Source organism: Penicillium oxalicum, chromosome I (assembly GCF_001723175.1).
Source record: "Penicillium oxalicum strain HP7-1 chromosome I, whole genome shotgun sequence".
Lineage (NCBI taxonomy): Eukaryota > Fungi > Ascomycota > Eurotiomycetes > Eurotiales > Aspergillaceae > Penicillium > Penicillium oxalicum.
In genome coordinates this window covers 5,003,346-5,018,687 of record NC_064650.1, presented here as the reverse complement: position 1 = coordinate 5,018,687, position 15,342 = coordinate 5,003,346, and the positions used below count along the sequence as shown (strand labels likewise).

The window sequence follows — 15,342 nt, the reverse complement described above, 5'->3', positions numbered from 1 at the left end:
CGCGATCGCCCGATCTCCACCGTGGGGAGAGTTCCTCGACCTTGCTTTGCCGACGAGTCATCCATCATCATAGTCCATCTCTCTCTTGGACGTGATGAAGAACAACTAACCACAATTGACAAGGAACTTTTGGTGTAGTGAAGGCTCAAATTATTCATCATCAATCCTCATCTTAGCGATTGTCTGATGACGGTTCGCTCGACTGTCTCACGCGCTGTCCGATCCGTGATCATGTCAAACACCAACGCCACCACCACGGGCTGTGGCCATCTCCGCCCTCGACGATTCGCGCCACTGGGTACTGGGAAGAGCTCTGATGCTCCCACCCTCAAGGGAATTGTGTTTGATGTGGATGGTACTTTATGGTTAGTATGGTCATCCCCGTCGTTGAAATCAATCTGGGTGTAATTGAGACATGGTCCTCGGCCATCGATCATGACCCTATTAGAAAGCTGAATTAGATGTGTTCGATGCATCATCCAGTGTGTGATGGGATCACAGCTGCCAGAAAGAGAAATGACTGACAGGCTGATAGTCTTCCACAACATCATATGTTCACGGAGATGAGGTGAGCCATCGACCAGTCATGGTGACGAACCACTGCCAAGGCCTCCTTGGTCTTGCACTCTTCAACAGCACCATACATCGCTTCCAGACCCTTTCCATCCACAGACGTAGTCATGATGGACAACAGTCCGCAGTCTGTCGATACCTGCTGACTCTCTCCCAGAGATGCTCTCGGCATCGACAAATCTATCGATATTCTCGACCACATCCGGGACTTGCCCACAGCGGAAGACCGTGACGCGGCCATTGCCCGAATCCAGGCCGTAGAGCGACGCGCCATGCTGGAACAAGAGCCACAGCCGGGTCTCGTCAAGCTCATGGAATATCTGCAATCTCGTGGTCTTCGTCGAGCTCTTTGCACTCGGAATTTCGAGTAAGATTGATTCCTCACGATCCCTCCCCTCCTTTGTTTCTTTCTATTTTCCATGGCGTTGAAGGAGCTAAATGTACCCTCCCACCCCCCTTTGAAACCCCCCTTAGGACTCCGGTTCAATATCTCCTACAGAACCATCTTCCTTCGCATGAATTTTTACCTATCATTACTCGGGATACTCCCAATGTGCTCCCAAAGCCTGACCCCGCCGGGATCTTGCACATTGCCCAGGAATGGGGTTTGACTAATCGTGCAGAGAATATGATCATGGTAAGTGCCTGCGGTAATGTGATGCGTCAAGAAAAAAGAAAAAAACTCAATTGACCAGTGACGGCTTGGTCTCCGACAAAGTGTCATGCTAATTGCTTTCCGTTGTCTGTTCTCGCAGGTGGGAGATAGCCTGGATGATATGACATCAGGCCATGAGGCTGGCGCGGCAACAGTACTGGTGGTGAATGAGCGGAATGGCCATCTCCAGGAGCACCCTCACACTGATCTGTGTATCCGTCGTCTTGATGAGCTAGTCGACATCCTCGAGGGCGGATTTCTAGGCCGTGAGGAGAATGGACAGCATGAGCAGAAACCATGAAGTTGCTCCACGGCGTCGGATGCAGCGGGAAGAATGGCATTGGGAGACAACCGCCCGCCGAAGACTGCGACCATGCCGAATTGGGGGAATGAAAAGGCATCATCACGGATTCACACATTCATCAAGCAGGGCCCTGTACATTTATGCCATATTTAAACTGCAGAATAATGCTACAAGTTTGATCTCGCTTCCAAACCCCAGAAACGTAGGGATGTGCACAGGTACAGCGTTATTCATGATATGATGATTGGGCAGGATGCGTTTTTGGAATTCCTTCATCGTCCTCCTCGCGCTCGCCCTCCGCGACCACGACCACGACCGCGATTGCCCCCTCCGCCGTTGCTGCCACCGCGATTAGGCGGACCTTTAGGTCGGCTAGGCGGAGGAGGAGGTGGTCTCCCCCGCGGCTGATCGAAAACGGTACTATTCCCAAACTTGATTGAGCCGCGACCTCGGCCGCGGGAAGGAGGAGCAGGGGGACCCTTTCGAGCACCCTTGCGGGGCATCATATCTTCTTCACTATTTGATGACGGCGTGCGAGCGCCATTAGGGTGGCCGCCGCCTCCGCGTCGACCGCGACCACGCGAGTAGCTTGGCGGAGGAGGAGCTGTCTTCCGAGATGGCCCTGTTGCATTGAGATTGGTGACTTTGGCTGGATCGGTATCCTTCAACGTGAAACATCTCGTTCTATGCTGGAGGCTGACGGGAAGGTGGGGGCAGTCGCCAATGAGATGGCTAGCACTGGTGCAATGGGCGCATGAGATCGACACAGTGATGAGCTCGGATGCGGCTTCCCGCGTGGGCTGACAATACGTGTGCTCACAGTCAGATTCCATGTGGAGGGTTGAGCCGCAATAGTCACAAGGTACCTCGGCGGCGGAACCTTTAAGGAGAGATGGACAATCGTCTTGGAGATGACCCCGTTCCCGACAACGCTGGCATCTCCGCCATGTGGGACATTGTGTACTGGGGTGGATGTTCCATGCTCCGCAATGAACGCACTGCGGTGATTGTCAGACTCCGGATCGCATCCAAATTCTTCTTCCATTTGAAAACACATACCTCCTTCATGGGACAGACTTCAGCCATATGTCCGTGACGTAGACACTCGAGGCAACCGACAGGAAGCTGTAGGTCAATGGCATGGACATCTCGATCCCAATAGACGAGCTTCGCTTGGAGATCCATGTCGTCCTGGTGCAAATCTAACAATGTCACCGGTGCCGTCGGGTACTTATCGGAAAACCGCTTGAATGCAGCTTCCTTGGATTCGGTTTGTGCTGACGAGGATGCCGCTTGAGACTGGTCCGCGTGCCCATTTCCGTTCCGCAACTCTGACTGCGATTCATCTGCACCGTCGCTTTTCGTTCCAATATTGAGCATGAGGGAGTCATCCGCCTCAGAGTCCAGCTCTGAATCATCCGAGTCGCTCCCAGTGTTCACCTCGCCCTCTTCAGACCCGTCCTCCCCCTCGCCAGATGTGACCGAAGCACTGTTACTGCGCCAGTATGTGCCATTGACTGCCTTGAATTGCTTTGCGGATTGATCCTTCACTGGGCTCGATGCCTTGGATCTATCGGCTTGTGATTGTCCTTCTGACAGCGGCTGGGCGCTCGGGTTGAGGTGGGATGAAGACTGCGATGACTCCTGCGCATCCGCTTTGCGCTTTCCGAGGGTGGTTCGCACTGCAGCCTTTCTCCCTTGATTCCAACTGATTGCTGGCGCGGTGCTGCCAACGTGGGGGTTCACCGAGGCTGATTCATTGTGGGTGCTTGATGAGTCTGAGGTGTCGGAACCGCTGTCTGAATCGGATCCAGAGCTGGAGGTCTCATCTGGATCGACCTCTAAGGAATGTGCAGTGAATGATGCGCCTTTGGGGACAAGATCATCCAAATCGCCAGACGTGCGGGATCGGGTGCGGCGCCGCTTCTTCGTGGGACGTGAACCGTCTGCGGATGGCGCTCGCGCGAGTCGTTGGTTTTTGCGGGCGCGCTGCGCTCCCACTGAAGCTGTGCGCGAGTCCGCTTCGTCGCCAGAGTCCGCCATGACGGCTACTAGTGAGCTACCAGTGAATGAAAGAGTGTCACGGAAAGGGTGGGGATGCGAACACGACCGAGGATGACCGCGTTTCGAGAGTTCAAGTTTTTTACGGGTGGCGGAAAGTGCCATCGATGCAAGACGCAAGACGGTGGGTTTGCACTTTGCAGGCTCCGGCAGCAATTGGACAAACTCAATCTCGGCAGGTTCAAGGCTTCGCAGATCGTGTTCTTCGACAAAAGGCGCGGCGCTACGTTGTAATTGTCAGAAAGGCTCACTTGACCGTTCACCAGGGTCGTGAACGTTGACCGTCTTGTGACCTGAAGAGACTTCGAGGCTATACATTGAGAATACGAAAAAAGTCGCCAACAGTGGACTGGATCGTCTGTGCGATCGAGACGATATCGAGCGAAGTAAAGTAACAAACACCACGTAGAATGAGAATCATCCGGCGTATGATACGCCAAAAGTCTCATGCTGTGCCCTGCGCTATGCTATTTTTGTCTTATCCACCCCGAAAAATGAAGGACAAAAAAAAAAACCATCCACGCCCAGACAGTGTGAAAGGACGCACTCTAAAATATTGATTAGCCTCCTCTTCTCTTGTCAAAAAGGAGTCGAGAACCGCCGAGTTGACCCCTTTCTGCGAAGCCTGAGCTACTCTTTTCAGCCGAGCTCCGAAGGGCTAGCCATTTGAGAAATAGTGACACTGTAGCACTATAAGAGGTCAATCAGCGTAATAATAGCGACAGCTGCAGAACCCTGACAAAGTGTACACGTGCCATGTCTGTTGCATCCTGACTCAGTCCAGACCTTTTCCCCTTCTAGCTGGTTTACCTTTTTGGATTCTGCCTCTACAGACTCATCACCCCCCAGTTTTCCAACAAAATCAAGAAGAGATACTGCTTGCACCATCAACGAGAATTTGGTTGCTGTCAAGTTGATTAAACAGAGCTCTTGGAACGCTGGAAGCTCAAGTTCGGTGCTGCCTGGTACACGAATTCCCCCTCAACGTCCTCCGAAGGCCGATCCGCCCGACTCGCGATTCTGGAGTTCTGGGCCGTGTGTGCCGTGCCACCTTAATCCCCACGCTCCTTTTTCCTCCCCTCCACCACACCTCTCTCATATTCATTTGAGCTTCATTTTCAGCTGCTTTTCAGCCTCCGTTAAATTCTTCACGCTGGCGTCCACGACTTCCAGATCGTCTACGCTCGCTCCCCGAGCCATCTCTTTTTCCCCCGAGATGGACGGAGCGCAGCGCCTTTCTCCCAACACGCAAAAGCAGGGCCGCCGCCGGCGGTCCAGCAGCATCATTTATCAGGAACCGCCCGAGTCGATGGAACAGATCAGCGACCAGGCTGCGCTTCCCAACTTGAACGCCAACTGGGTCAATGCCAAGGGTAAGTTCTAGCTGTCAAGGCCGATGTTGGAATTTGAGCCAGTTGTGCCGCTTGAGCTGTTGCGGACACGGTGGAATCAATGCTTTCTTGTGGAAGGGTCGACAGGTCATCTCTCGGATGTGAACGCACGAACTAGGCTGACCGTTCCCTGTTGTCGCATATCTAGGTGCCTGGACGATCCATTTTGTGCTGATCGCCGCACTCAAAATCCTCTTCGACATCATTCCGGGAGTCTCGCAGGAGACTTCCTGGACTCTCACCAACATCAGCTACATGTTCGGCTCCTTCCTTATGTTCCACTGGGTGAGGGGTATTCCGTTCGAATTCAATGCGGGCGCCTACGACAATCTCAACATGTGGGAACAAATCGACAATGGAGATCAGTACACGCCGGCCAAGAAGTTCCTGCTCTGCGTGCCGATTGTGCTCTTCCTCCTCAGCACCCATTATACCCACTATGACCTTACCTATTTCACAATCAACTGTCTGGCAACCCTTGCGGTTGTCATTCCCAAGTTGCCCTTTGTATGTACCCGACAGTCTTCACTTTTCATGTGTGAAAGCATCGACCACTAACACTCCTCTCATAGTCGCATCGGCTGCGGATAGGTCTTTTCTCCGACATACCCGACGACTCATAGTCCTGGCTCCGCTCTCTCTCGTTGAATTATCATCCATTGCGTTCTCTTTTCCATCAGTAGCTGTGCTCCGGCCTTGAGCTTGCTCCACGTACCCACGTCGTCGTCTCCTCCCTGAAGCGGCCAAACTCCTCCGGTCTTGCCGACACTTCCTAGAGTTCTGGATGGCTCTTTTCTCCACTTTATATCAGTCTCAAGCCTGCTGATGCAAGTTGCTTTGTTGCAGCTCTTTCTAACGGGACCAAGAGCCGCGGAAGCCACACGGAGCCTATTCCTCACTGGATGCTATGCGGGTCTGCAGATTGAATTGTTGAAGACTTTTTTTTCTCTTTTGCCATTAGCCTTCAAAGCCTTGCATATCTTATACCTGACTTGCTTCGGTACTCTCTGCTTTGTGTCTATGTAAATCGGGAGAGACTCTGGGTTGCAAATATCTCCGCTGTGGTGTCAGAACACACTTATCTGGGTTGCAAATTGCTCCACCTTCTAATGCAAGCCATTCTGGCTCATCAATTGACTGAAATTCAAGTTCATCCTGGGCCGTCCCACACTGAGACTCACTGTCATTACCTTAGGATCTCCAGGCTGGAGATGCCAATCGGGCGTTGGATGAATGTAGTGGTATCTTTTCCAAAGTAAAATGGCCCTCAGCAGAGCTAATGCGGACTTGGTCAGATGGAGTGCTGCTCGAACAACAAAGAACCCCCCGGGGAGTTCCAAGTACATGCAGCCCTGAACCGTGCCGACAGCGCAAACGCCCCTTCTCCCGACTAGCTCTTGATCAAAGGATGACTTTAATACATCCACTAGAGACCCACATTTAGTGCTGTTCACTTGAGTAATTCCAGCTCTTCCCTTGATTCTGTCTGTTAGCATATCATGGCTAAGTAGCCACCCTCGGCTGTGTTATTCAAGCGGCATCGGCAGACGCCGCAAAATAAGATTATTCCTTATCGATAACACGGCCCCCGCGCGCGCCGAAAAGGGACGCGATCGGGTCGACATGATGTCGTCTCAACTTCACGAGGTGATGGCTCCTCCGGGCGATTTCCCGCATCGGACGCCGAGGCCGTTACCCTTTGAACTCGCGCAACATGCTGGGATCTTTTTCGAGGAGAAACTCTGTTCGTACCGCCCCATCGTGTGACTTCGCCGTACAAGAAACCCAATTTCCCCATCAACTGACGCGCTTCGCAGATACACGAGCTTTAGACCTTCTCTTCAATACCCTCGCCTCGGGCACTTTTGCATCCAGTGCAGTGATTGTGCCTCTTCCTCAACATCTTGGTCTGGCGGCCACGCTTCTTGTTCACCCTTCCACAACAACACGCGCCAAGTTGAACGAGGAGAAAGAGGCGCCGGACGTTGCGCTGCGGTTGCTGCGGCTTTACAGCGCTCAGATCAATCCCCTGAAGGCAAAATATGATGTTGCGTTCAGCTTCACCCATTCCAATCTCTCCCGCTCGGGCCGCCGATATCATGAAGAGCATGGAGAGAAAAACGGAAGTGAGCTCAGCCATTCTGAAAAGAGACCATTGAATCTGCCGCTAGGGACCACCGAAGCTGTGTGGTCTCGGGCGGAGGACTTCTGGCATGTAGTCGGCTGGGCGTTCAATTGCTCAGTGCTCCATCCCGAACGATGGGAAAGTTGGCAGATATGGATGCGCTACATGTGCGAAGTCATTGAAGACGACTGGTGTCAGCGCGAAAAGGCGTACGAAGAGTCGCAGAATCAGCCAGAGCGAGAAGTCGAGACCTCAGGCCTGGACGAGGCTGTCCGAAGGAGTGGGCGAGGCGCGCCGCAGAAGCCGGATGGCCTGGACATCTTCCGACAGAGTTTGATATTCCAGTACATATCCGTTGGCACGCGAAACGGACGCGCACGCCGAATTATGCGGGCTATTTTTGCCGACGGGAGCACCGCTTCGATAAATGAGTTCCGACAAGTCTTTAGCAAAGAGCTTGTCTCGGCCAGGTTACAAGATGATACTGGCAAATCAAATAAGCGTGAGCGCGAGGTCGATATTGATCAAGACCTCTACGGCGATTATATGCCGGACGACTCCGATGACGAACCCATGTCTGGCACCGGTGCATCTCCCCCGCGCGCCTCATCACCGCTGGATGATGAATCTCAGGTGCGACGATCGAAACGCACCAGGCGAGGAACGCGATTGGCATCGGTTAAGACAGCTTCAGAAATTCCCGAACCAGAAAGGTCTCCGGCCGGTCAACAACATCATTCTGTCGGCGGTGTCTCCCAATTAGGTGGTCTCGGCTCTCTGGGCTTGCGCAAAAAATTGCTCGGTATTCTGTCAAGAGTCTCCGATCGCCTGGGCAAGGATTTTGTCGGGCTCGACGAGCTTTACCAACACTTTGCTGAAAACATCCGTCGCCAGCCACTCCTTGTTTTCCAAGCTTTCGTCAGCCCACTTGTGCTCCCAGAGCTTGATGACGAGGCGCAAAGCACCCTTTGTGAATATCTCGTCCACAGCATGATCGAAAGTGCCGCACGTGCGTCGCACGTAGACCGGCTGACGGATCAGAAGCTGGAAGAATGTTTTCTGCCCTTTGCCGCAGCTGCAGCGAGTGCCCTTGACAATGCCAAATTCTCCATTCTTCTCGAAGCCCTGGTCACGTTACTGGCCAGCCGCGGCTTCATCAAGCAATCGCCCTCCCTTAAGAAAGCGGTCCAAACGGGGATCGACCGTCGAGCGCAGCGGACCCAAGAGGAATCGCATCGAGGTCACGGTCGGAAGAACAAGGATGTGCTCGACTGGTCCTGCCTGCTGGAGAGTGGCGAGAGGCTCAATTTTTTAGTCGGTCTCCTCCCAGAGCATTAGTTGACAATTACGAGACCCACGAGAGCAACGAGTTTGAACATGAGCTTTGAATGTTTCTTCATCAGAGAATACAATAGGATAATTACGATACTATGATATGTGCATATGATTCGTCGTTGGTGTCCATCTTGAGTCCGTCAGTCATTTTTCGTTGACGGGCATTGTACCTCCATCAGTAATTCCAAAAGGGGGGGGGGGGGGGGGGTTTAAACCAAGCTCTCTGGGCACGAAACCGCCAGGCGTTGTCTGATCGTCCACAAGTCAAGTGTCATCTGGACAGCAGCTGTCATGGACCCTCTCCTTCCAGGCTCTTTGCATCTCATCATGACTTTTCTGGCATGAGACGATTCTTCCCTCCCATACAGACTTGGGAGCCAGAACAGAATCTCAGGATAGGCCTCCCAGCCCATGTATTGCCAGATTCAGAGAAATTATGCGGACGAATGATCCCTTTAAAAAGCCCTAGCTTGCTCGGCTCTGGCTGCATACCGCCGTGATGCACGACGATGGAGACGTGGTAGGGATGTTGTCTGTAGATGAAGTGCATTGCGATCCACTTTATTGCTGAAACTTCCGACGAACGACGGCACTCCAGAAGAGCGACTGTGGAGAACTGGTTGAAGGTCGGTCAATCAGCCATCTCTATTGCATTTCTACCTCACCATAAACTTCTTCTGACAGATTCTATGACCGTCAGTGATAAGACATGCATAAGCCAGAGCAGAGCCCAACCAGGCGTGGACGAGCTGCGCGGCCCCAAACGGACGTCATCGGCACCGCCGCAACGAACGGAATGGAATGTCCGTCCCGTCCTGACTTCCTCCCCTTGATTGTTTCGACTTCTCTTCTTCAAAGGCAACTTGACCAACTCTCACTTTAGTGATTGCGGCCATTGATTGCCGACTGGATAGGCAGTGTTTTCCTCCTTCTCACTGTTAGCCTCACTCCTTTTTCCAAATCTCCGAAATTTGGCTCTTCCCCCCACTAGTGATACCCAGCCTCCGATCTCCCCACTTCGACCGATTAGGCACAGTCCAGCAATCTGCGCCTCGGGACGTTTTCGCCGACATTCACCACTTGACAGGTCTCTGAAATTTAGAAACTTCCTGTGCTCGCCAGATATCGCCGGTGCAGATCTCACAATGGCCTCTGTCACTTCTCTTGACAAGGACCTGCGCAATTTGCGACTGTCGCGCTATACGCCGCAGGCAGCCGCCGAGGTCCGCGACTGGATTGAAGAAGTGCTCCAGGAGAGGCTGCCGTCGGGTGATTTGCTCGATACCTTGAAAGATGGTGTAGCTCTCTGCAAGTGAGTCCATGCAAATGTCTCCGGCATCCCGGTCTGATGTCGGATGATTGCGACGGACCGAAGTAGTTACGATCTTGACTAACGCGTTCCTCCCCCTTTCGAATTGATTAGGCTCGTCAATATGGCCGTCTCGCCCGGTGTGAAGTACAAGTCATCCTCTATGCCCTTTGTGCAGATGGAGAATATCTCTCATTTCCTGCGAGCATGCCAGATGGCTCCCTTGAGTCTCCCCCCACACGACGTCTTCCTCACCGTCGATCTCTACGAATCTAAAGATCCCGCTCAAGTGCTCCAGTGCCTAGCAGCCTTTAGCCGTCGCGCAAATGCCCTCGCCCCTCACAAATTCCCCCGGACCGTTGGGCCACAGAGCAAACGTGGCCTAATCAGCCCCAACGCTACTGGCGCATCGTCTTCCAGCGCCTACACTCGCAATGGTCGCGCATCAAGTAATGCCAGTGATGGGAATCCTTACACAGCAAGCCCCTCACGAGGAGGAACCTCTCTCAGCTCCTGGAGTAAGCGGGATGATGAAAAATCCACTGCGCCCGCATGGAACATTCATCAATACGGGTACATGGGCGGGGCGAGTCAAGGCAATCAGGGTGTTGCCTTTGGTGCGCGACGACAAATCACAACTCCAGCGCCGGCTGTACCAAGCCTGGCTGAGAAGGAGAAGCGCAGAAAGGAGGAAGAAGAGAGGATGCGCCTGGAGCAGGCTGAAAGAGAGGAGGCGGATCGCCGACGCCAACGAGAACAAGAGGAGGAAGAGGCCCGGGCTCGCGCAGAAGAGGCACGCCGCTGGGAGGCGGAAACGGCGCGGCTGAGAGAAAAGGAACGTCAGGAGATGGAAAAGGAGAAGAGGCGATGGGACGAGGAGCAACGGCAATGGGAAGAGGAGGAGCAGCGCCGTCTGGCCGAAGAGAGAGCGGCGGAGGAGCGTCTCGAGCAGGAGCGGCAACGCCGACGCAGCGCCAATGATGCTCGCCTGAATGGCCAATTCCTGAGCCAATACCAGACCAGCCAATCTCACGGAGACAGCACACGCAGTGGGGCTGCAAGCCCCGAGGAGACTCCTGAGAGTCGACGCATCAAGGAGCTCGAGCGCGAGCTGGCACTGGCCAAAGAGCGAGAGCAGCAGTACCAGAGTGGGCGACAGGGCTCGCAATCTCCCAACAAGGCTGAGACACAACAGCCCGCTCAAGCTCGACAACGGCCAGTCCCCGTCCCGCCCAAGCCGTCCTATACCCTGTCCTCGTTGGAGCAAGAACGACGCATGCTCCGTGGAGAATGGCAGAAGAGCCAGGATCTCTCAAGTACAACCGAAAGTTCAGATCGTCGAGGAGAAGCGCAGGCGCCATCCAAACCCCGTCCCTTACCCGACCCTACTGCTTCTTCCAAGCCTGCAACGCCTCCTCGAGATCTTCCCACGACTCCCCGTCCTTTGCCGGACCCGGCGTCGTATGCGGCCAATCGTGCCCACGACAATCGGGTTGACCGATTCCTCTCGTCGAACCCGGCCCCCCAAGCCGCTGCACCCGCGACGCACCGGCCACAGGATTATAGCACAACCTCTGAAGTCGACGCAGAGAACAAACGCCGCTTGGAATCTCAGCAGAAGACTCGCGCCGGGGGCTGGGCGTCCAAGTCACTCTTGGAACGGGAGATGGAGCGGGAGCGGGAGCGCCAGCGCGAATGGGAAGAGAATCAGAAACAAACCCAAGCAGCCGCACGAGATCCCTCCATGGGATCCGGGCCGGGTCAGAGCTGGGATGTTCATCAGTATGGCTATATGGGTGGAGATAACCAGAACCGTGGTGGTACAGGGTTAGGAATCGGTGGCGCCAGGCGTCAGATCATCGGTCCTCGTCCGCCACCATAGAGTCTCTACATCTGTTTGTTCTAGTCCGAAGTCCACCTCTTCATTTACTTTTACACTACAACCCCCCTGTAATACGTGTGTGACGTTTCTTGAGCCCTTGATATGTAATCATGTCATATATTGGAGATTCATTTTTCGTGTCCATTTCATCCATACCAATCTGCATGCGGCGAGCTGGCCCGTCGAGTTCAAATAGCCGACCCGCCGCGAGTAATTGATTGGACTCTTCGCTTAATTTGGTACTCAGATATTAGCAGAATGCTGCTGAAAGGTGAACTCGCCGTGATCGACCCAATTATGTATGAATCGCTGGAGTAGATCCGCATTCAGAGCCACATAAGCAAGGTCTGGTCGGGTTTTCAGTACAGCTGCAGTATTACTTGGGTCATAGATAGGCGTGTTCTTGCTGGTTTGTAACCGCGTCAGGCCCTCGTAGACTGGCTCTTCGAGCAGCGGCATCATGGCTTCTAGTGGGTTGCCCGGTGAGTCACGGACTTTTTCAACCCATGTGGCATAGTCGACCTTCTTGACAGAGTACCCAAGATCCTGGAGCATGTGGTGAATCTCACTGTAGCTGACTGACTCGGATCGATCTGGAGGAACGATATGATAGGATCGACCGAGGTGATCCATGTTGGATGCAATGAGCAAGATTGCCGAGGTGACGTAGTCAACAGTGACATATTCCAGATATTGTGAATCCAGATCTGGGAAGTAGCCACTCTGTATGCATCCCATGATTAATCTGGAGAAATAGTCGTTCGCATTGGAGCGCCCAATCTGGCTATGACCGACAATAAATCCCGGTCTGTAGATTGCGGCTGGCAGTCCACGTGCGCGTGCCCGTTGCAGCAGCTCCTCGGCGACGAACTGACTGGCGGAATAGCCCGTATCGTAAGGTAGCGCATTCAAATGGGGCATGAGCGGCTCGTCCTCGTAGACGCGGTCGATGTTGTTGATGAATCCGCTGACACTCCAAACATCAATGGAAGAGACGTAATGCAATGCTTTGCGGCTGCCCATCGTCGCGGCCTGGAGAATATTCCGCATCCCCACCACGTTGGACTCGTAATGGGCCTCGTAGGGATCGCACCAGTTGACTTTGGCGCCGACGTGGAATATCACACTTGCCCATTCCGTAAGCCATGTATACTGCTCTTCACCCAGTCCTAGCTTCGAGTCACGAAGGTCACCTTCGAGGACCATAATCTTGTGCGTGAGCTCGAGTCGACCATCCCATAAATCGTATTTCTCCAGCGTCTGCTGAATTCGAGCGCTGGCACTGAGACCAGCCTGACTGCGGGCCAAGCAAGCAACTTGCTTCACTGTTTCCATTGACAGGAGTTGCTGTAAAATGTGCGCACCCAGGAATCCGGTCGCACCAGTTAAAAAGACACGACCTTCACTGGGAGCCTGCCAATCCGGCAAGGGTGATGGATAACCAAGATCTTTGGCATCACGCGCCCATTGCTCCAACTCGGAGACTTCTGGCTTGCCTTCACCATCCGAGTCATTCAAGAAAGCCACCAATTGCTTGACGGTGGGATTCTTGTAAATCTCTCGTAACGTGACCCTCTTCCCATACTCCACCCGAATACGTCCGATGAGCCTCGCAGCCTGCAAAGAGCTCAAACCTTGGTCAAATAAACTCTTCGAGGGGTCAACCTCTTCGACGGAGAGCATTTCATGAATGACTTTGTAAAGCCACTCGTCCATATCGCGCTCGTCACTGCCTAGTCCGTGACTCGGCTCATCAGAGAGGCTTGCCTTCTGGCCAGCGGTCTCCTTTTCATTCGTCTTCATGTCGTCGCCATCGTCGTCAGGTAGAAGGGCTTTGCGATCAACCTTGCCATTCTCAGACAGAGGAAAGGATTGTTTCTTGTATACTCTTCTTGGAACCATGTATGAAGGAAGTTTTTGCTTCGCCCATTCGAGCAGTATAGCCGAATCGATCTGGTTCTCCCAATCGACCGGCACGATATACGCCTCCAGAATCTCTGCTTCCTTCTCCCGACGATATAGAGCTTCACACAGGTAAACCTCTGGGTGGGACTCAAAGGCGCATGCCACGTCTCCCAGCTCGACTCGATAACCTGAGATTTTAACCTGATTATCTGCTCGGCCAATGAAGTCCAACACCCCCCCAACCTGGTCACGCCACTGAGCCAAGTCGCCAGTGCGGTATAGGCGCGTGGGGGCATCAAAAGGAGCACCCAGCCTTTCCGCATCAAGGGTGATAAAACTCTTCTCGTTCTCCTCATTCCGGTCTAGATAGCCAGGTGAAACCTGCGGCCCCGCAATGCAGATTTCCCCCGTCTCTCCCGGTGCAGAAACACAGTTCAGGTCATCGTCAAGGAGACAAATCTTCGTGTCACCAAAGGTGCGGCCGATACTGATACGCGGCTGTTGGGCTTCCTCCTTGTCAACCTTACCCAAAGTGACCAAGATCGTTGCCTCGGCAGGACCATATCCATTCCAGAGGTTTTTGGGTTGAGAATGGTCCAACACTCTTTGCATTGCGTGGTTGCTCACTGCATCTCCTCCAACAATGACATGATATGTTCCACGGAAAGCCTCCGGCGTGTTCAACGAAATCGCTTCAAACAAGGCCGTAGGTACGATCATGAAAGCAATGTTTTGCTCCTCCACAAAATTTCGCAACGCAAATGGATCTGTGCGGACAAGATCAGGTACTTTGACGACCGTTGCTCCTTCAAGTAACGGCTTCCATATTTCGAGCAAGGCCAAGTCAAACCCGGGGTTCAGGAGACACGACGCCCGGTCAGATGGATTCAGTTTACCGCATGGTATATGAGTCACAGCATGCAGTATACTGCCGCTCAGTATCTGGATGGGCTTGGGTCGACCAGTCGAACCCGATGTAAACACGATATGGCTTCTATAACTCTCCGGGCATCCTGCCCGAACAGAAATTTCGGCATTTTCAACTGCTTCAATTTTGGAATTGGATGCTTGAGCAATTGGAATCGCTTTCAAGTCGGGGAGGCGACTGGAAAAGGCATCATCGGTAATGGCATGCTTGATGGCCAGGTCATCCAGCATTCCTCGCAATCTTTGCATAGGCATGGAGGGATCAATCAAAACACAAGTTCCTCCCCCTCGTATAATGGCGATTTGTGCAATGATTTGGTGCAGTCCTGACTCAACCAGTATACCAATGGGCTCTTCTGGTTTGACGAGACTTTTCTCCAATATGTCGGCCAGGATATCCGCCCTCAGTATCAGTTCTCTGTAAGTAACGGCACGGCCATTATCGATCACGGCCGTCGCGTCGGGTGCCTGATTGGCTCGCTCAACAAGCTGACTCTCCATGATGACAGGCTTGTGGGTGGGTATGGACTGATGATGTACTAACAGCTAGAAGTCTTAGCGCGTACGATGTGAAGAGATTTTAAAATGATGTTGCTTCGAGCTATTCGCATCCTGCGAGAAAGGTGCTCATTTTATATCTATTCACAACCATCAATATCCATCATGTTACATGTCTTGGAGAACTCGGCCCCCTATTCTGTCGAGCAGGATCGGATCCTCATCCGTGGACAATACATGCTCACATTAGCGGAGATCAGGACGATGTCACCCATTCCCTGCATCACGTTCTCTTCGCTTTGAATCGGCTCTGGAGACGTCAGTCATGAACTTGACAGACTTGTTTTTCTTGAATATATGATGAATTGGCAATGTTG

At 53.1% G+C, this 15,342-nt stretch overlaps 6 protein-coding genes across 6 annotated transcripts; 4 read left to right on the top strand and 2 right to left on the bottom strand.

The window, feature by feature from the left end:
* Positions 1-231: 231 nt before the first annotated feature.
* POX_a01653 (putative hydrolase) lies at positions 232-1,529 on the top strand (the record flags this gene model as incomplete). Its single annotated transcript, XM_050110579.1, has 5 exons — positions 232-365; positions 536-568; positions 731-940; positions 1,048-1,210; positions 1,329-1,529. 5 exons carry the CDS (start codon positions 232-234, stop codon positions 1,527-1,529), a joined length of 741 nt encoding a protein of 246 aa, XP_049974347.1.
* A 275-nt stretch (positions 1,530-1,804) lies between these two features.
* POX_a01652 (uncharacterized protein) lies at positions 1,805-3,575 on the bottom strand (the record flags this gene model as incomplete). The annotated part of the gene is made up of 2 exons (XM_050110578.1): positions 1,805-2,530; positions 2,592-3,575. 2 exons carry the CDS (start codon positions 3,573-3,575, stop codon positions 1,805-1,807), a joined length of 1,710 nt encoding a protein of 569 aa, XP_049974346.1.
* Positions 3,576-4,809: 1,234 nt separating this feature from the next.
* POX_a01651 (Protein ORM1) lies at positions 4,810-5,607 on the top strand (the record flags this gene model as incomplete). The annotated part of the gene is made up of 3 exons (XM_050110577.1): positions 4,810-4,966; positions 5,133-5,491; positions 5,557-5,607. The coding sequence occupies 3 exons, from the start codon at positions 4,810-4,812 to the stop codon at positions 5,605-5,607; spliced, it is 567 nt and encodes a 188-aa protein (XP_049974345.1).
* A 1,000-nt stretch (positions 5,608-6,607) lies between these two features.
* Positions 6,608-8,447, top strand: POX_a01650 (uncharacterized protein; the record flags this gene model as incomplete). The annotated part of the gene is made up of 2 exons (XM_050110576.1): positions 6,608-6,728; positions 6,802-8,447. 2 exons carry the CDS (start codon positions 6,608-6,610, stop codon positions 8,445-8,447), a joined length of 1,767 nt encoding a protein of 588 aa, XP_049974344.1.
* Positions 8,448-9,589: 1,142 nt separating this feature from the next.
* Positions 9,590-11,635, top strand: POX_a01649 (uncharacterized protein; the record flags this gene model as incomplete). The annotated part of the gene is made up of 2 exons (XM_050110575.1): positions 9,590-9,756; positions 9,868-11,635. 2 exons carry the CDS (start codon positions 9,590-9,592, stop codon positions 11,633-11,635), a joined length of 1,935 nt encoding a protein of 644 aa, XP_049974343.1.
* A 243-nt stretch (positions 11,636-11,878) lies between these two features.
* POX_a01648 (uncharacterized protein) lies at positions 11,879-14,968 on the bottom strand (the record flags this gene model as incomplete). Its single annotated transcript, XM_050110574.1, has 1 exon — positions 11,879-14,968. The coding sequence occupies one exon, from the start codon at positions 14,966-14,968 to the stop codon at positions 11,879-11,881; it is 3,090 nt and encodes a 1,029-aa protein (XP_049974342.1).
* Between the last annotated feature and the right edge of the window lie 374 nt (positions 14,969-15,342).